Source organism: Callospermophilus lateralis, chromosome 8 (genome assembly GCF_048772815.1).
Source record: "Callospermophilus lateralis isolate mCalLat2 chromosome 8, mCalLat2.hap1, whole genome shotgun sequence".
NCBI classification, from domain to species: domain Eukaryota; kingdom Metazoa; phylum Chordata; class Mammalia; order Rodentia; family Sciuridae; genus Callospermophilus; species Callospermophilus lateralis.
In genome coordinates this window covers 84,551,652-84,572,669 of record NC_135312.1, presented here as the reverse complement: position 1 = coordinate 84,572,669, position 21,018 = coordinate 84,551,652, and the positions used below count along the sequence as shown (strand labels likewise).

The 21,018-nt window shown below is 37.4% G+C and overlaps 1 protein-coding gene across 4 annotated transcripts in view; it reads right to left on the bottom strand.

Annotated features, from left to right (window-relative positions):
* Window positions 1–1,501: 1,501 nt before the first annotated feature.
* Cfi (complement factor I) overlaps window positions 1,502–21,018 on the bottom strand; it is a 36,511-nt gene continuing 16,994 nt past the window's right edge. Inside the window, exons 7-15 of one of the 4 annotated variants that reach the window (XM_076865213.1) lie at window positions 20,864–20,974; window positions 16,588–16,608; window positions 16,390–16,410; window positions 14,054–14,089; window positions 12,046–12,149; window positions 11,772–11,875; window positions 7,057–7,337; window positions 3,255–3,359; window positions 1,502–1,719 (exon numbers count right to left, since the gene is read on the bottom strand). In XM_076865213.1, the coding sequence (XP_076721328.1) occupies window positions 1,502–1,719; window positions 3,255–3,359; window positions 7,057–7,337; window positions 11,772–11,875; window positions 12,046–12,149; window positions 14,054–14,089; window positions 16,390–16,410; window positions 16,588–16,608; window positions 20,864–20,974 (1,001 nt within the window). The remainder of the gene's footprint in view (window positions 1,720–3,254; window positions 3,360–7,056; window positions 7,338–11,771; window positions 11,876–12,045; window positions 12,150–14,053; window positions 14,090–16,389; window positions 16,411–16,587; window positions 16,609–20,863; window positions 20,975–21,018) is intronic. The other 3 variants (XM_076865215.1, XM_076865216.1, XM_076865217.1) reach the window with 3 other exon arrangements.

Sequence of the window (21,018 nt, the reverse complement as noted above, 5' to 3'; positions counted from 1 at the left end):
GTAAACCAATCCCAAAAAACCAAAGGCCGAATGTTTTCTCTGATAAGTGAATGCTGATCCACAATGGGGGCAGGGAGGGGAGAGGACAAGAAAAGAATGGAGGAACTTTGGATTGAGCAGAGAGAAGAAGGGGCTGGAGATGGTAGAATGATCTGTATGTATGGGTGTGACTGCATGAATGGTGTGACTCTACATCATGTACAACCAGAGAAATGAAAAGTTGTGCTCCATTTGCGTTAAAAAAGAAACTAAAATTAATTAATAATAAAAATTATTTATTTTATGTTATGTCTTATTTATTTATTTATTTATTTAAATTTTCTTCCTTGTTTTAATCAATTAATTTCATATGCATTTTAAACTGACTTTAACACACGTTTACATCATTTACAGAGTCCCAGCTTTTTATACACTTAGGCCTAAATAGTTGTTACACAAAGTCTAATCATATCAAAATATGCAAAAGTACAAGCTGCATCAGGAAAAACTAGTCCTAAACCTGAGATTTAATTAAAATTTTTTAAAGAGTCCATGGGAGCAAATGTCCAAGTGTTACTATAATTTGGGTTCCTGGTCTACTGCACACGCCAAAATAAGTTTTCTTACTTTCCTTTAGTGAAAAAAAAGCCTGTCTCTAAACCCTTAATAAAGGTTGAAACTGTATCTTATAAATAGTTTCCTGACATTGGTAGTAGAAATGCAAAAGCAAGGGACTATTTTATTTCTTTCTAAGAGGTTTAGGTTTTTATACAATTAAGAACGATTTTTTAAAGATATTATCTTAGTTGTCGATGGACATTTATTTATTTATTTATATGTGGTGCTGAGAATTGAACCCAGTGCCTCTCACATGCTAGGCAAGTGCTCTACCACTGAGTCACAACCCCAGCCCTGATGTCTTTTTTACCACAATTTCAAAAAAGGAAAAAAAATCTGAGCAGCAGCTGCCCAGAATATATGTAGAAATGAGGATTTCTATTATTAAAACATTTGGGCTTTATCCAAGACTGGAACCCAGTGTCATCTTAAAGGTAATATTTATGTGAGAAATACACCTTTGTGTTCAACATGATGATAGACGTGCTTTAAAACCGAAGAATAAAACCAGCTAATGCCTATTCATTGAGCACCCTCAGTGAACCAAGCATTCGGGCTACAGCCAGGAGGAAGGCTTCCTTTTAAGCGTTTCACATGTGGTTGGGGCAGGATTATGGGGAAGAGTTAGCTCCATGGTGCTGAACACACACAAATTCCTGTGTTCATTCCCCGAAACCAAAGAACAAACAAACCAATCTAGTATGCTTGACCAAAATATTTATTTGAGAATTATACAGCAACATTCCAAGATGGCATAAACTTTAAAAAGACCTTTAAAAATATCCAATAACATTTGCTTCATTTTCCCCTAGAGAACTAATAATTATATAGTTTCATTTCAATTAAAAAAACTCTACAGAGAATAAGGACAGAAAGATCACCAAAAGAGCAGGAGATCACAATTTCAGATATTGTACTGAGAAATAAAAGATCTTCCTACGTGATAGCTAATCCAGTCAAAATAATTAGCCACTTTGGTGTAAACACCTGGGAACTCTGGTTTTCCACAGTTTTCACCCCAACTCACAATGCCCCAAACGTAAGTCACATTATTGACATCCTTACAGATTAAGGGGCCTCCAGAGTCTCCTTTACAGGCATCAATGGAACCATCGGATGTACCTGGGAAAGAGAAAAGCGCATATTGCCACCTGTTTGTCAAGGTCACCATCTGACTTCTCTACTTCCATCACCAGAGAAGGACATGACTAGTTTTCTTTTGCTTTCCTAAAAGGCGGTAACGGGGATTCTCCCTCCCTAAGGGTCCCTGCAGGGCTTGCAGAGTTGGAGTCAATCTGAATGATTGGCTTTATCCTTCCCAGAGCAGAGAGGCTTTGACCATCACTACATCTTGTAGTGACCTGGACACATCTTTAGACATAGGCGGGTTACCCCATGGATTGAGCTACACTCGCCTGTTCCTTTGTGATATTACCCCTTTGCCCTGTTTGGGATAGAATATTCCATGGGAACGCTCTTTGTGTGTCCCTTTCTCTTGCTCTGCCTTTGGGTGTGGCCTTCCTAGATGTCAGTCACCCTGCTGACAGCAGACATCACTCAACCCCCTGAAACCTGACCCCCTGCCTCATTTGAATGGCTTCTCCTCAATAAAAGGGGTCAGCACACACTCTCTCTCTTTCTGTGGACCCTTAAGGTCAGAGGAGCCGTCACAGGACCCCAAAGAAAAAGGTATCTCTGTCTCTTGTGTGGTTATTTCGTGCAGCCCAGTTCCCCTGGAGGGACCCTGAGTGTTTTTGTTGCAAGGAACGTGACAAAACACTTAGTGCTTATTGACTGCTTAATAGGTATTAGTCATTCATCATTTTAATCCTCACACAATCCTACAGGGTAAGTATGGTTAGTATCATTATTTCCTCCACTTTATAGATGAAAAAAAGAAGACATGAAGAGGTCACTATCTTGTCCAAGGTGACACAGCAAACAAGTGGCAGAGCCTGGACTTGAGGCAGCCAGAGCTCCTCTTTTTAAGCGTGACACTTGCCTTGTGTCTGATGACTCCTCAGTATGGTAAGCCCTTGGAGATTTGGCCTTCATCTTTCAAACTTGTAGCTATTCATCCCTTGTCTGTGGACTGGTCGATTTTGTGTGACTCATCCGTTTGTCTGTAATCCTGAACCCCGTTTCACAATGGGAGGGCACTTTCTTCTTACTCTTGTGAATTTCTAACAGTTTTCAATAAGTTTTGAGTTTGTTCCCCAAGGGTTCATGTGCTGGGAGGTTGGTGATCAGTGAGGTGATGCTAAGAGGTGGGGCCTACGGGAGGTCCTTAAGTCAGTGAGCAGAAGGGAGTGTCCTCCCAAGGGATTGAAGGGTTCTCCCGGGACCCTGAGTTAGTTCTCCAGAGAGGGTTGTTAGGAAAGGAGCAAGCCCAGCTCTCCCCCTCTTTGGCTTCCTGATTTTTGGTGTTATCTCTCCCTTCCATCACTTCAGAACATGCCCCCAGCCATTCTGGGGCCCACTCCCCCATGAAGTCCTCACCAGAGCAGAGCTACTGTCAACATCATGCCCTGAGCCTTCAAAACATGAGCTAAATAAACCTTTTTTCTTTATAAGAAACCAGCTTCAGGTATTTCATTAAAGTAACTAAACAATAGACTAAGATGATATGTATCTCAGATTAACCACTTGGCACTTACCTGCACATTCCATTTCTTTTTCATAGAAGCGATTTGGGTAAAATCTAGAGCAGTTATCTATTAGGTTAACTTCACCCCACTTGAGTGAATAGACCTTTTGGTTATCTAAACAGAGTGAGAAAAAAAACAGAAGTCACAAATAAAAAATCTAAATAAATACTCTTGCAACTTAGTAAACCATTAGGAACATGAGTGATCTCAGATACATATATAAAATTTTGAAGACAATTCTTTAGCATATTTAATATACTCTTCTTATATCCCTAGTTTCTACAACTTTCTTTCTACACTTGGATGGATAGTGGAGGAGGATTATTGAATATACAGCCTGAAATCCCACTCATTTAATACAAAGCTGATACCCAAAGATGAATGAGATACTGTCTTCCCCTTTGGTTGTAGAGTTCAGTAGGGGAATTGGATAGGAATTAGTGCAGTGTCTTCTCACACAAATATGTCCTATCTTATCATGTTTCCTATTTCCTTTACAGTGCTTGTTGGAGTGAGTAATTTTAAAGAAAATACATATGGAGTTATTAGTGTATATGCATTTTTGTGTATCTGTGAGGAAATACATCTCCGAAGTGATTGAAAGGCCGATTTAGAATTTCCTTTATATTTAAATGAAAGTTTTCTTTGGTCTATGGAAGGAGAAGGACCAGGTTATATCTAGGGAAGATCAGAAAAACACATGAACTCAGGATAATATGTTTCAAAGGTGAGGAGTGAATCTTTTCCCATCACCCTCCTGTTTTTCACCCTGATGGATATTGGGAGATAAAATAGCCAGGTGCAGTGGTGCACACCTATAACCCCAGTGATTTGTGAGGTGGAGGCAAGAGGATTACAAGTGTTCAAAGCCCGTCTCAAGCAAGACCCTCTTGCTAAGCCAGCAACTTAGCAAGAAGACCCTGTTCCAAAATAAAAAAAATGAAAGGACCTAGGATGTAGCTCAGTGGTAAAGTGCCCCAGGGTTCAATCTCCAGTACAAAAACAAACAGGCAAACAAAAAAACAAAATGACAGAATGTTGATAACTGTGGGAACACGGTGATGAATAATAAGGATGTATTATACTTTAACTTCTACTAATGTGTATATTTTTAAAGGTATATAATAAATGGGATATTTAAAAATAGAACAAATATAAGGATGAATTAGTTCCTTCTGGATGAATTAGTTCCTTAATAAAATTCAGTATTTTATAAGTCTTGTGTATTCACACACACTACAAATCCAGCCTAATTTATACATATATTTTACAATTTTCAATGTGGGAATTATTTAAAGAATGTGTTAGAACATGAGACTATAAAATCAATGCTATGAAGTTATTTAGGATTTCTGTCAACAAAGAGTTAAAAGGTGAAAGGGAAGATAAATTTTAAGGTCAACCACTATGGAAAGCAGTATGGAGATTCCACAGAAAATTGGGAATGGAACCAACATTTGACCCAGCTATCCCACTCCTCAATTCACAATAGCTAGACTATGGAACCAACCTAGATGTCCTTCAATAGATGAATGGATAAAGAAAATGTGAGATGTGTGTGTGTGTGTGTGTGTGTGTGTGTATTATAATTATTATATATAATTATCATATATATAATATATATATAATATTCCATTATATATATAATGGAATATTACTGAGCTTTAAAGAAGAGTAAAATTATGGCATCTGCTAGTAAATGGTTGGAGATGGAGATATCATGCTAAGCGAAATAATTCAATTCCATAAAACCAAAGGCTAAATGTTTTCTCTAATATGCACATACTAATTCACAATGGGAGGGGGGCCTTAGGGAAGAATAGCGTTACCTTAGATTAGGTAGAGGGAAGTGATGGGAAGGTAGGGGAGGGGGTGTGGGGATAGGAAAGACGGTAGAAAATGAAATAGACATTGTTATTGTATGTATATATGTGACTGCATGATCAATATGATTCTGCAACATGTACACTCAGAAAAATGAGAAATTATATACCATCTATGTATGATATATCAAACTGCATAAGTGCATTCTACTGTCATATACAACTAATTAAAACAAATTTAAAAATTTTTTAAATAAAATAAAATAGAGTATATTTAGAAAAAAAAGAATATTATGAAAAAAAAAATCTTCCAGATGATGGGAAACATGTTAGGTAGTTTAATTCTCATCTCATCTAACTTCTAATTTAGCAGTTCTTCTAATATTTATTTTCCAAGTGTCCACATCTCCTATTCATAGGAGGTGTTCACCAAAAGTCTTAGAAGTTCAAAGAATAAAATTCACCTGTTCTTTCTCTTTGTAAAGGAGTGGGGTATGGTGAATGGGAAGGAGACAGGAGGAATGTAGTGATCTGTTAGTGATTCAAAACATGGAGACTATCTCTTTGCAAATCTTTCTTTGTTTTCCTATTATCTATGGGCTACCTTTTTCCTTCCTCACAGTATTGAGGGTGCTAAGGAAGAACTACCTCCCCGACCCTTTTTATTTTTCATTTTGAGACAAGGACTTGCTAACTGTAAATTGCCTAGGCTGGCCTTGAATTTGTGATGCTCTTGCTGCAGCCTCTTAAGTAGCTAGGATTAAAGATGTGTGCCACCATGTCTGGCTATTTATTTATTATTTATTTTCTGGTATCAGGGATTGAACCTAGGGGCACTAGACCACTGAGCCACATCCCTAGCTCTATTTTGTGTTTTATTTAGAGACAGGGTCTTGCCAAGTTGCTTAACACTTCACTTTTGCTGAGGCTGGCTTTGAACTTGTGATCCTCCTGCCTCAGCCTCCCAAGCCACTAGGATTACAGGTGTGTGCCATGGCGCCCGGCTACTTTTTAATTTTTTTAAGACATAATATTCATATATCTTTATGGGGTACATGGTGGTAATTCAATATATGTATATAATGTGTAATAAGAAATCAAGGTAATAAGCATTTCCATCTCTTCAAACATTTATCATTTTTATGTGTTGGGAATTTGGTACTCTTCTTTTAGTCATTTAAAATATATCCTAGATTGTTTTAGCCTATAGTCACCCTATGTGCTAAAGAAGAACCAGAAGAGACTCCGTATTGGTGCCCCTTATTGAACGTCTTTCCATCCTCCCTCTTCCCTTGTCCCTTCCAGTCTCTGTGGACCAATATTTCATTCCAATTTTGTAAACCTTTTTATCTTCTACCCACACCTCTTCAACAAATCAAAAAAGTCCATGCTGTGTGTCTCCCTATCTCTATATTCACCCCTCCACGTTAACTTCAGGATCACAGAGTACATATGTCCTTTAGACATCTGGATAAGGACTAGTTACATAATTTTCAGGATCTAGTGAAAAATGGAAATGTGGGATGGTGCCCCTTCAAAAATTATTATTGTTATTATTATTCTGCAGTAATAATAATAATTAGGGATTGAATCCAGGGCCTTGCTCGTGCTAGGCAAGCACTCTACCACTGAGTTACACCCTCAGCCCATTTAAAAATTTTAATTTTGAGACAGGGTCTTGCTAAGTTGCTCAGGGTGACCTTGACATTGCGATTTTTTTTGCCTCAGTCTCCTGAGACCCTTCAAATATTATTAAGAATTTCACAATGGTGACAGCTGAGCAGTAAATCATGCATGGGGACCTTCTGAGCACAGGGTGCTGGGCAATTGCCAGGTGGCAAGCACATGTAGCCAGCTCTAGCTGGATGCTTACTTTTCTGGTTATGATACTGTTTCTTTCTGAAAACTAGGAAATTAGCTCCTTTGAAATTCTATTCTCACTCATTTCTCACCCCTGGATGCTGATTAATTAATCATACAACATATACCTTTTTCTCGACCCCAGCCAGAAACGATGCATCTATCTTTAGGTTGAAATAGATATGGAGACCAGGGAACACAGGCAGGGATGGAGTGAGACAGTTCACATTCTTTTTGGTCATCATGTTTTTTCACTTTGATCAAAGCTATGTCATTTTGGTAGGTGGCTCCATTGTAGTTTTCATGGATAATAATCTTATCCACCTTTTCAACTGCTAACTCAGTGTAGTTAGGTCTTATCCAGTTAAGCAATGCTGTCCATATTTGGTAATGATGAGCTTTATTGGCTCTATAACAGAAAGGAAAAGGGAAATAAAATAAATTGAAAAAAGTATGTAAATATGGAATTTTGATACTTTATATTCTCCCTTTTAAGCATTTTTAAAAATTTTTTTAGTTGTAGTTAGACACAATATCTTTGATTTTATTTATTTATTTTTTATGTGGTGCTGAGGATCAAACCCAGGGGCTCACACATGCTAAGTCAAGCACTCTATAGCTGAGCCACAACCCCAGCCCTTAAGGACCTTTTTATATATTCATATTCTCTCTCTCTCTCTCTCTCTCTCTCTCTCTCTCTCTCTCTCTCTCTCTCCCCCTCCCTCCCTCCCTCCATCCCTCTCTCCCTCTCCCCTCCCCCACTCATATCCTTGCTATTATGAAGCATTGTGACTAAATTTACTTAGGGCAGAATTAGGTCAATGACAAATGAAGAGCAGAATATTCCATCCGACTGCTCAATGCCAGGAAAATAGCTCACTAACAACTTGAACTATCTGCTACTGGAGTAGGTGCCCCTACAGGGGTCTCAACAGAGATTAGATAGCATCTTGTCAGAACTGTGGTTGAGGAACTGGAAAACTGGACTGCAGGTTCTTATTACTCTGCCAACGCAGAGGTTCTCAGGGAGGGCACCTCTGCAGTAGTTTCCATCCTCACCCTGCAGACAGACTTCATCCTCATATTGCATTGCATTTATCTCTTTATCCACTTTTCTTCCTGCTACACTGTGTTGCTTGAAATCAGAGATGAACTGTAGCCCTGGTGGCTATTATTGTACCTGGAACATGGTAGCTATTTAAAAATTCCCCTGAAATAGTGAATGAGCTAATTATTAATAATTATTGTTATTATGCCTCACTCCATTTTCATTACCAATTATCAAATCATGCATGAGTTAAGCAAACTGGTCCCCTACCATCATTTTCTCAGGGAAGAGTACAGAGAACACTTTGGCAAAATATTATAGCTTAGGTATACTTTTTAAAAATAAGGTGCTGAATAATGACCTCATACTCTCACGTTTCCCATAAAATAAGTAGTTCATAAAATAAATTTCCCATAAGCAACAAAACTTATTTTAAACATTTTAGTGAAAATCTTCTAAAATGTATTATGTATATGTCATCTACTTTCTCAAACAGCATAAACGGAAGAGAATTTATCCTTCTATAATGATGATTCAGGTAATCACCTTACAGTTAAGCAGTGGTGTCCTAGGATAGACTGAGATGTTTGGAAACTTTTATTTATACTAGTATTCTAAGAAGACTGTCCGCAATGTTAATTTTGGTTGTATTATAGGATAAGAGATCCTGGATATTCCTTAAGGGCTAACTCTGTCTATTCATTCAATTTACTCAACAAATACTTAGGGTGTATCTACTGTATAAACATCACTGTGCCAAGCACTTTATGTAGCAATGGACAAAATCAGAATCATTTCTACTTTCATGGAGCTCAGCATCTAGGGAAAGATGCAACATTAAATGGATAAGCACACTGATAAAGCTAGGCACTCTACTATAAAAGTGAGAGAAGTAGACAGTACATGGACTTTTAGGAACTTACCAAGAAGAAGGGAGTCAGGGAAGTTTTTCCAAGGAAGTAAAGGTTGACCTGAGATCTGAGTAAAGACTAGCAGTAATTAGGTAGAAAGAGCAAGGGAAATCAGCAAACAATATATCAAAGATCCCTTTGTAGGAGGGAGCAAGTGCTGTTGAAGTGCTCGAAGTCCAGAGCAGGTGGGCCAGAGAGCAGGAGGTAGTGCTGCCAGGCAATATGAGATTGGCAAAGCCAAATCACATGGGGCCTAATGGGCCATGTTGTCATTTGTTTAGATTTTTATCCTACGAGGAAACCAATGGCTCACTGAATTTAAGTAGTAGGTGACTGAACCCAGGTATGGAAACATTACCCTTGCTGCGTAGTAGAGAACAGACAGGTGGGGGGTGGGGGGTGAACAGAATGAGTGCAGGAAAGTCAATTAGGAGGAGACTATAATCCATGAGAGGTGAAAGCAGGGTAATGTGGAGAAGGAAAGAAGTTTGGAGAATTAAATAATTAAAAATTTAAAATGCCATCTAGAGTTGGTGAAATTGTGCTTGGGCTGTGTATAGCTGAGGGAATGAAATAAGATCTCTGCCTGTGTAACCAGATAAATGGTGCTGATTGCTGAGACAGGAAACACTAGGACTACTAAGACCATATTTAGGGAAATGGCACATCATGAGCCTAGTCTTGGACATTTTGAATTTGATACTTTTGATGTAGCTAAGAAGTGTGGATAGGCAGGTGACTATAGGGTCAGTGGTTGGAGGAGAGCCCCAACCTGTGGCTATCATTTAGTCTGTATAGAGTGGTATTTTATTTATTTATTTATTTACTGAGACAGGATTGCTCTATGTTGCCCAGGCTGGCCTTAAACTTGCAATCCTTCTGCCTCAGCCTCCTGAGTTACTGGGATTACAGGTGTGTGCCACAGAACCTGGTTAGAGTGGTATTTTAAACTATAGATAACTTTAGGAAGAAGAAGTAAAAAGAAGAGAGGAAATCAGGCTAAATGAAACTTCAGTGCTTCAGTTGAGTAATGATGCTTAAGCACAGAAGGAGCGACTGCCGAAGACAGCAGAGAAAGTGTGGCCAGAGAAGCTGGTAAAAAACCCAGGAGAGTGCTGTGTCCCAGACGCCAAGAGGAAAGAAAGGGTCTTTAAGAAGGAAGATAGAATATTTGTTCCAATCCATGAAGATTTTTATGAGGTCCTTCCTTGAGCACGTTTAATCATTCAGTATGTATGTTACCCCTTCCAACTTTAGGTCACCTAAGGATTTGCTAAGCAGGCCTTCATCTAAGTTACTGTCAAACATGTTGAACCTGATATTATCCTGGCTTTGCTAACTGACTAGTCATGTAGCTTTAGGCAATTACATAACTTCTCAATCTTGGTCCACGTATCTATAAAATGGGAAGAATAATATGTACTTTCTGGGACTGTTGAGAATACTAAAAAAGATAAATATATGAAAGGACCTGATTTCGTACCTGGTCTGTAAGAGGTGCTCAATAAATAACATTTTATTCATTCTATCAGAACTGAGGCAAGAACCCTGAGCTCTGCCCTTCTCCATATTGACATTGATTTATTTATTAATCAATACCTCTTGGGTATTGCAATCCAGTCATTATTATAGACTAAACTGTATCTGTTTCATATGTTGAGGTCCTAAGCCCTAATGACTGTTATTTGGAGATAGGGTCTTGGAAGAGGTAAGTTAAGTTAAATGAAGTCATAAGGCTGGGGTCTTAATCCAATAAGACTGGTGTCTTTATAAAAAGACAGAGACATACCAGGGATATAAATGCACAAAGGAAAGACCACATAAAGACACAATGAGAAGAGGGTACCTGCAAGCTAAGGACAGAGGTCTCAGGAGACACTAGCCCTGCTGGCACATGGATTTTAGACTTCCAGTCCCCAGAACTGTGAGAAAAGAAATCTTTGTTTCTGAAGACACTTACTCCATGTTATTTTGTTACAGCAGCATTGGCAAACTGCCGTTTATAACTTGCTTTCTTGGGCCTGCATCAACTGGTGTTTCCCATTTGCAGGTAGTTATGAGACATATTGTCACATGCCAGTTCTGAATTCACATAATGCCCACCCCAATTCTCTAACCTGAGAATTTTAAAACACTGTCAAAGGGAGAAATAATATAACTTATTCTTCAGAAAGCAAGTCTCCTCCTTGAAGGTGGTCTTCAGTAACTCAGAATGCATCAGTCAGAATCTGCTGCAGCTCAAGGAACTTCCAAACAACAAAATGCAATATGAGTGGTGCCGCTGTGTGAAGTAGTGCAGTGGCCTTGCCTCAAAAATAACTTTGAGTCATGGACCCATGTAAACAAGTTATCCAGACTCACAGAGCAAGCAAGCTGGTGCTGGAGCAGTATGTGAGATAATTAGCATTGAGCTTCGAACAGTTCCTTTATTGCCAGGAACACACATCAAATATATTTAAGGATACATGGATTCACACATGTTGTGTGTTGGTAGGAGTCAAGTTAGTTCTTTAAACATCTTTGTTGAGGTGAGACTAGAGAAGACATCTGGTTAGTATTACCCCTTTATAAACTTTTAGACATAAACTCTTTCAAGAGATTTGGACCTAGCACCATGCAATGAGCCAAGTGAAAGTAATTTTGTACGTAACGGCTTGATCTGTCCTTGCCGGTGGGATCAGCAATTTGATCTGGGGAGAACACAGTGAGTTCTGAGGGATTGACCTCTGAGGTACTGATCACAAATACCAAAAAGCACTTAACAGTTAATAGAGGAAACTTCATGATTTCTCTGATATACTTTTATTTATCATCTACCACCATCTCTATTACTCATTTTCATTGTTTCAAGAAATCGAAAACATACTGAAGACCTTTGTTTTACCTGACACAATGTGCAGCGGTCAGAATCCAACAGCCACCAATATAAATTCCCCCACAGTTGATTTTTTTGCCTTCTTTAATCGCCACTTGCCATGGGAAGTCTCCCTGTAAAAGACATTTGTGTGGTCACTGCCATTCTACCAGATAGTGGTGCAAACAGGTGGTCCTGTCCTACTGTATTTCCATTGGAGGATTCCCAGTCCATTGTAATCACATCACTCCCCATCCCTCCCCCCAGGCTGTTCCTGGGAAGTAAACTGTTTATGCAGATTTACCATTCTTGCTATCTTTCCTCCAACCACTCGTTTCCTTCTAGTGTGTATGTTTGTTTTGACTCCACAGGATAGTTTAGGTAATAATGACTTTATCCGTTTTCTTTCTTCAAGAAAGGAAGAGATTGGATCATTATGATTTTGAATCTATTACCTTGTGGACATATTGATTGATATTACCTTTATTGTCTCTGTCACAAAAATAGAAAGGTCACATCTATTAAGAAACACTGCAGATTCATTAGTAGATTATTTTGGATGTTAAATTGTACTATTCACTTTGTTTCAAAATTCTGGCTTAATATTAAAATTGGCTTGGTTCTCTAAAATTCTTCCTAAAGGTTTAGTAGAAAGAAGCTGGCCAAGGTGTTAAAAATATGCCAGTCTCTGGCAGATGAGAGATGCCACTTGTTCAGGCATTACTAGAGTGATAGCTTGGGAGGGGGTCATGTTCTGAAATTATCAGAATAAGCTGACAACATGGAGAACTGCATCTTAACTCTCGTGGCTTTTGGTTTCTAGAGGCTGATGATACAGAACTCTTTTCAATAATATAATGTTATTGAAAATTATTAGTATTGAATGCTTTGTAGATGCCAGGCCCAATACTGAGCACTTTGTATATAGTTCATCTCATTATATTAACCCTAAAAGATAATATGCTGGGGGAACCCTGGACAGCAGGCCACATCTGGCACTGGACAATGTTTCCCTATTCTCTCTGTGAGCAATTAGACACACCCCATGTGTCACTGAGAAAGAAACATGGTAGAGCAAGGCTTAAGACATGAGCTTGTAAGAGAATCATGACAAAGAAAGAAAGTAAAAGATGCTCTCTTTATTCTATTTACTATGTTGTGAAATTTTTGTAAACTTGTTTCTTAGCCTCAAATGAGAAAGGAAACTTTTTAAAATTTTTTTAAGCCAGGTGCCATGGCACACACCCATCATCCCAATGGCTCAGTAGGCTGAGACAAGAGGGATCCTGAGTTCAAAGCCAGTCTTTGCAATAGCAAGGCACTAAGCAACTCAGTGAGACCCTGTCTCTAATGAAATACAAAATAGGGCTGGGATGTGGCTCAGTGATTGAGTGCCCCTGAGTTCAATACCCGGTATTCTCCCAAAAAACAAAATTTAAAAAAATATCTATCTATCTATATATTTAGATATATATATATCTAAATCTATCTATATCTATCTATATTATATATGATATATAATATATATTTTATATATATATATATTAGTTGTAGGTGGACAAAATACCTTTATTTTATTTTTATGTGGTGCTAAGGATCGAACCCAGTGCCTCATGCATACTAGGTGAGCGCTCTACCACTGAGACACAAACCCAGCCCCCAACTCTTAAATATTTGGGGCATACAAAGAGGAGATAGGCCCCCAAGGAAGACAAGTTGTAAATGAATGTGGATAGTTTTTTTTGGTCTTATCTTTTTTTTTTTTTTTTCCTTTTCTTTTTTGCAGAGTTGAGCTCAAACCTAAGTCCTTGCACATGCAAGTGCTCTACCTCTGAGCCACAAGCCTAGACCTGGTCCTACTGATCCTAAAATCTAGGTAGGGGGTATAGTGTGATGGTGAAAATCTTAAGTTTTTGCTTGGACTTTTGGAATAAGAGAGACCTCATCCATTAAGGACTGTGAAGTGAGGTTGGGAAATATCTGAAAATTAATGTTATTATGTGTAGAAAATAAAGAGCTTTGTTGAAAATTCCTCTTGATTGATATTTGTGACTTTGAGATCTAAATCTTTCACTCATTGGTTAGTTTAAAATATTGTTAATTAATTTTGGTGCCTGGCAATTGGAAGTTGAGTCTTACATGAATTTCATTTTTAAATCTCCATAAAACAGGGGACTATTTTATTATTCCCAATTGTATTTGAGGTTCAGTATCTCACCTAAGATTATCCAGCTAATAACTGACATTAAATTGCAAGCTTAAACCACTATACCACCAGTAAAAAAAAAAAAAAAAAAAAAATGTTAACTTACCAGCATTCATATCTGCAGTCAAAATTTCTATTTCATCTATGATAAAACAAAAATTTTGTTTTAAAGTTATTTTTGTTTGAAGTTATTTTTATAGAGAAAATCAGATCATTAAAATCATTTAAACTTCTATAATAATTTTATCTTAAAATTTGTCCTCCCTTAAAAGAAGGACTGTGTAAAAAGATTCCTCTCTTTTTGTGAATAAGGTGCTTTTTTTTTTTTTTTTTTTGGTAACAGAGATTGAACCCAGAGTCACTCAACCACTGAACCACATCTCCAGTCCTTTTATTTAATATTTTATTTAGAGATAAGGTTTAGCTGAGTTGCTTAGGGCCTCACTAAACTGCTGAGGCTGGCTTTGAACTCGAGATTCTTCTGCCTCAGCCTCCCAAGCTGCTGGGATTATAGATGTGAGCCACCGTGACTGGCAAGAAGGCACTTCTTACAGGGGTAATGTACACAAATATATCTCATTGGTTTTAGTACTAGGTATTGCTAGCATTAGGCATCTGGAATGCAGAAGTCAAAAGGAAAAAAAAAAATTTCTTTTCTTCCTTAGACTTTTGCTTGAAGTTATTCAGGATTTTTCCCTCTTCACTCTGTCATTCTAGAACATTCCATGCACAGGATTATTATTTCCTTGGCCTGAGGATCAGATGGCAGATTCCATCTAACACATTACTCCACTTTGGATGAGGACATGACAGCACAGCCCAAGAAAGCAATGTGACTTTCCTGCAGCAATCCCAGTTCTTTTCCCTAGATGTCCACATTCTCTTTGGGTCAGGCATACATATATCTGTTATGCCACACAACTAAGTTGTTTTCTGGGGAAAGAGAGGCTCTGCTCAGGAGCATTCATAAAAGCACCCTTATGAATTATAAAAGTCTCAAAAGGAAGGTAGGGAAAGTCCAGTGTAGCTGAGGGTATTAGAAAAGCAGCACAAAATTTCAAAAGGAAAAATGTAAGAAAAATAATTATATCTTTAGTAACATAAAAGTCAAGGATCTCTATTCAACAAATCTCACCATGAATCATCAGACAAATGGGTAATAGATTGTAAAAGATGAACATGTCAGAATTTTTTTCAGTTATTTTATTTTGACAATTCTTATTACATATCTAAGTATGTTCTTGCCCCAAATTGAACAAATTAAAAATTCATATTCCATATACCATGAGAAGTATTTTACAGAAGGTAATTCAATTGTTCCTTGCAGAAAACACCTACTAACATTATACACATTTTACAAACTAATATCATGGCAGAGTATTCTATGCAGTGATTTAAGAGCAAGAGATTAAATGAACACATAGCATCATGGAAAGATCTCTAAAATGTAATGCTTTCAAGAAGAAAGGAAGAATGAATGAAAGAAAGAAAGAAAATATGAGATCCATAACACAACGTTATATGAGTTAAAAATGTATACTCATGCCAAATTATATTGTTATGTTGTGTGCATGTGCAAATATGCAACAACAAATCCCATCATTGTGTACAACTATAATGCACCAATAAAAATTGGGGGGGATGTTATGCTCATAATAACAATGCACATTAGATAAGAAAGCTACAAACTAAATGACATATACTTTAGGTCACATTAAAATGTTTGACTATGTGGGGAGGAGAATGGAAGTAAGGGATAAAACCAAAGAGGGCCTGGCTGGAACCAATGATGATCATATTCAATGAACTGAGGAGTATCATCAAATCATAAGTCCAAAACTAGGAAGGTAAGTGGCAAAGAAAGGAGGATGGGGAGGAAGAAGGAAATGAATGAATCAGGGGGGAAAAAAGAACAGCAGCTTCAAAACCGGTAAATGAAAAGTGAGAAGTAATAGAAGGAACTAATTGAGAATAGATAGTCAGGGAAATGGGTAATCTTGAGCTACTTTGTCTCCCAGGAATCCTAAGAAATTCTGAGGAGGACCATAAACTTTTGGCATTATGTGGGCTGGGGGCTTGAGTCATTTTATCTGAATACTTAAGAAAAGGGTGTCCCCAAAGAGCTGGAGGCTTTGGGGACATCTGCTTATGTAAATAAACATATTAAATCTTCTCTGGTGTCAATTTCTTCAGAAATACCTTGGTTTTGAGAAAAAAATTAGAGTAAGAGAAAAAGGTGTTTGGCAAAGGAGAAATGTGCAGGGAAAGTCCACTGTGAATGGTTTTCTGATGAGCAGTCCATGAGACTGAAAGTTTATAACACTAAACGAACAAAACCTCTGTGCCAGCCTAATGTTAAAGTTGGATTACTCATGATACAATAGATCCTTAGTTTTATTTCAATTTTTTAGTATCTCAAAATTTTAATAAACTTTTTTTTACCTTGAGCCTTGGGTGCAAAGCCTGAAGAAAAACAAAAAGCAAAATAAAAAATATTTACCACAGCAAAGGATAATTTTTAATTGAGAAAAAACCCCACACCATATTATTATATAACTATCTCTATATATTATAACATGTATAAGGAACAACTTATTATTCATCTGTAATATAAATTTTCTATTATAAAAACAGATTTACCTTGAGTTGAAGGATGTTCAGCTCTTAAAAGCAAAATAAAAAACTCACTATATCGAAGACACCAGTTTCATTTGAATAAAATATACTCAAATCATTATTTCAGAAATAGGATAACAACTGATAATTCCTAGTTATAAAAAAATTAAGAAAAAAAGCCAGACAATATATGCCATCTTACTTTGAATTTTAATAATGAATAACAAAATTTTCATCTTGCATTTAAATACTCACCAATTTCACCCAGCAAGGAAATCATTTTAACTTGAATTTTAAAAAGAGATTAGAATTTAAGATCCATTTGAACACATACTCGACAGCAAACTTACCATTTAATATAAAATTTGTAATTGTTTTAACATATTAATAAAAGAGGGGCTTTTAAAAGATAAGTGCTATCAAAATATAATCCAAACCTCCCTTGACTTAGTAATTATGACCTGGCCACTTGAAGTGGAAGTCAATGTGTATATTAATTTTATATCTCTGCTCTCAACTTCTCTTTCTTAGAGGGGAACATTATGACCCCTAATGAACTACAAAAGGCACAGCTCATCCCAGAGGATAAACTGAAGGATTAACAATGACAGTTGACCAAGTGTAGTTTTGATTTTGATTCAAGAACTTTTTATGACAATAAGCTTTATATTGTAGTTATTTTCTTGCAGGAGGATTTCCACCACCACCCCCCACCCACCCACCACCACCCCCCACCCCCACCTCCCAGTAAACAAACTGTGTCCCTTGACTTTAGAGTTTAGCATTTTAAATTGAAGGAGGGGGAGGGGAAGGAAGAGAAAGAGAGAAAGAAAAAGCCCAAACTACTCTCACAATAAAGAAGGGAGATGACACTGTAGAGCCTCATGATTCACTGTCCTACCTGAAAAAATTTTCTTTCTTCCTCTCTCTATTAAGGATTGAACTGAACTTAACAAACAAAAAGGCACTTCTGCCCAACTGCTTATATATCCTTTAAAAGAAATCATATGATTTGAAATCCTAAAAAGGATATTTCTTTTCTTTTTTAATACTGGGGATTGAACCTGAGGTACTCTATCCCTGAGCTACATCCCCAGCCCTTTATTTATTTATATATATATTTTTATTTTTTATTCTGACGCAGGATCTTGCTAAATTGCCAAGGCTGGCCTCAAATTTACATTCCTTCTGCCTCAGCCTCCTCAGTTGCTGTGACTACAGGTTTGTGCCACTGTGTCATGAATATTCTTTCACTTAAGAGCTGATCTCAATGGAAAACTAAACAAAATCTTGGTAAGTCTCATACTAGCATACTAAGTAATGTCAAATGTAATTAATATCAATTCATTTATTTACACATTATTTTCAACATTTACTTAATTTCTATGTGTAAGACAATTGTTCTGGGACATTTGCAATGTAAAAATAGATTCTATTTTCAAGATGTCTACTGTTAAAAAGAGAGAGAGAGAGAGAGAGAAGGAAACACTGGAAAGTGCTTCAGTGTTGTGCTGATGCTGCTTTGGACCAGTCTAAAGAACTCATTGTACCCAGCCAGGGTTTCCCGGCTCATGTTCCATATCAATAGCTTGAAATCCCTCATAATGGAATAATTATACCACAGAAATTGGCAAAAGCTATATAAAACTAGGCACTCCACCACTGAGAGGGAAACAAAAGCTCCCCTCTCCCTCCCCCTCTCTCCTCCCCCTCTCCCCTCCCCCTCTCCCCTCCCCCTCTCCCCTCCCCCTCTTCCCTCCCCCTCTCCCCTCCCCCTCTCCCCTCCCCCTCTTCCCTCCCCCTCTCTCTTCCCCCTCTCTCCTCCCCCTCTCTCCTCCCCCTCTTCCCTCCCCCTCTCCCCTTCCCCCTCCCCCTCCTTCTCTGAAGCCAGTTGTTAAACATTAACAGCATGGATAAGTTCCATAAATGGGGTGCATCCACCCTCCACTGCTCATTTACCTTGAACCCTCATCCAATCAACTGGCAAATCTATTGGCTCAATCTTTAAAATATATCCAGAATCTGACTGCTTCTCATCATTTTTGTTCCTACCCTCCTGTCCTGGTCACTCTCATCTCTTCTCTGCAATGATTTCCTAATGGGGTCCCCCCATTTCTTCCCTTTTCCTTATAGAGCCAGAAGCCAGAGTAAACTTAATTTAAAATTTAATCAGATCATTTCACTCTGTTCAAAGCCCTCGGTTCAATACCCTCTACTCCACCTCTCCACCTCTCCTAGAGCATCTCTCTTAATGTCTCCCTACCATCACCTGTACCATCTGTCACACTAGCCACCTTGCTGCTTATTCCTCAAGCACATTAGGAAAGTTCCTGCTTGGAAACACTGTCCTGTGTGTTGCAGTGCCTGGAACATCCTTCTGTAGGCTGCTCCACAATTTCCTCCACATGGTTTTCTTTTTTTGGTGCTGGGGTTCAAACCCGGGGCTTTGTGCACGCAAGGCAAGCACTCTACCAACTGAGATATATCCTCAGCCCTCTCCACATGGGTTTCTAACAGTAACTTCAGTGAGTCCTTCTCAGGCTACCTTACCTTAAATTTCAAAACTTACCCCCAATAGTTTCTACCCTCCTTCCTTGCTTTACTTTTCTTCTTAGTACTTTTTTATTTTACTTTTTCTCTTATTTATTGTCTTGCTTCACCCACTGGAAGGTAAGATGCATAAAGGGGCAGGTATTTCTAAAATGTCATTCACTATTGTAACCCTAATATTTAGAATAGGACCTGGTACACAGAGTAGGAACTTAATAATCACTGAGTAAGTGAATGAACATAGTCAATTAAAGAGATTTTTTCCTCCTGAAAGCATTGATGGGAATAAAAGTCAGTTTGCGTCATACAGAACAAGTATATGATCTTTTTATCATTGGAGGTTGTCCTAAGTTTGTCCTGAGGTTGTCCAAACTCATCACTTTGAAACTTGATAAATAAAGGGAGAGATTTAAGAATTATCCTGCTTTTTGAAATAAGCCAATCCCAAAGAACCAAAGGCTAAATGATTTCTCTGATATGTGGATGTTAATTCACAATAAGTGGAGGGTAGGGAAGAATAGAGGTACTTTGGATTAGACAGAGGGGAGTGAAAGTAGGGGAGGGGTAATGGGTGTAGGAATGATAATAGAATGAATTGAACATTATTATCCTATGTGCATATATGATTATATGACCAGTGTAACCCCACATAAGGTACAACCAGAAGAATGAGAAGCTATACTCCATTTATGTATGATGTATCAAAATGCATTCTACTATCATGTATAATTAATTACAACAAATAAAAAATAGAAAAAAAATTATCCTGCTTTTTTTTAATGGAGGGAACTAGAGACCATTATGTTAAGCAAAATAAGTCAAGCTCAGAAGGTCAAGGGTGTATGTTTTCTCCATATATAGGTGGAAGGTAAAGAGGGAACAGGTAAAGAAAGGTGGGGGCTTATCTCATGAAACTCAAAAGGAGATCAGTAGACGAAAGGGACAGGAGTGGGAGGTGGGGAGGGAGGGGGGAAGTGCTGGGGAGGGATATTGGCCAAATTATACTGTTATATTGTGTACATGTACAAATTTATAACCACAGATCCCGTCATTATGTACAACTACAATGGACCAATAAAAACTGTGGGGAAAAAAAAGAAATAAAAAAATCATCCTGCTTTTCTTCAAACTTATCCAGGGATTGATTTTAGCATTACTAGAAGATAGACAAGAAGACAAAAGGCATCAAGAATTCTTGCCTAAAATATTAAATCCTTCATCTAACCAAGTCTTAAAATACTCCAACAAACAAAAAGCTGGAAGACAGATGAATAAGACTTCAAACTATCAGTGTTGCAGCTGAAAGATGCATCCATAGGTAGCCATTTTAAGACCATCCTTATTGTGTATGTGAGTTTTTTTTTTATAATAAAATGTTCTGAAATGACAAGTAGATATTTACTAGGTGAAATTTATGAGGTAGATCTTCAAATGCCCATTCAGTATTGTTCTTACTTTTATTAATTATGCACTATTAATATGTTAATTAACATGTTTATTATTATGATTTATTATTAATTAATCATGCTAATATTGTCACTATAATATAATATAATTAATTAATATATAAATACCATTATGTTATTAATATGTTAATTATTATATAATGCTAATTGATATGATGTACTATTAATGTTAATATTAATAGTTAATGTTCTTACTGTTTAGTAATGTTAACATGTTACTAAAAAAGAATTTCAGAATCTGTGGATTCCGTAATGAAAGAAAAGTTATCACAAAACTAAATTACCTTTACAACCGACTTCATCTTCTCCTGTAATGCAGTCCAACTCACCGTTGCATTTATACTTGTTTGGAATGCAAACACCCGACTTACAAAGGAAACTGTCACCACGGCACCCTATACAAACACAAGTTGGAGAGGTTCCTTCATTTCTTAAAATT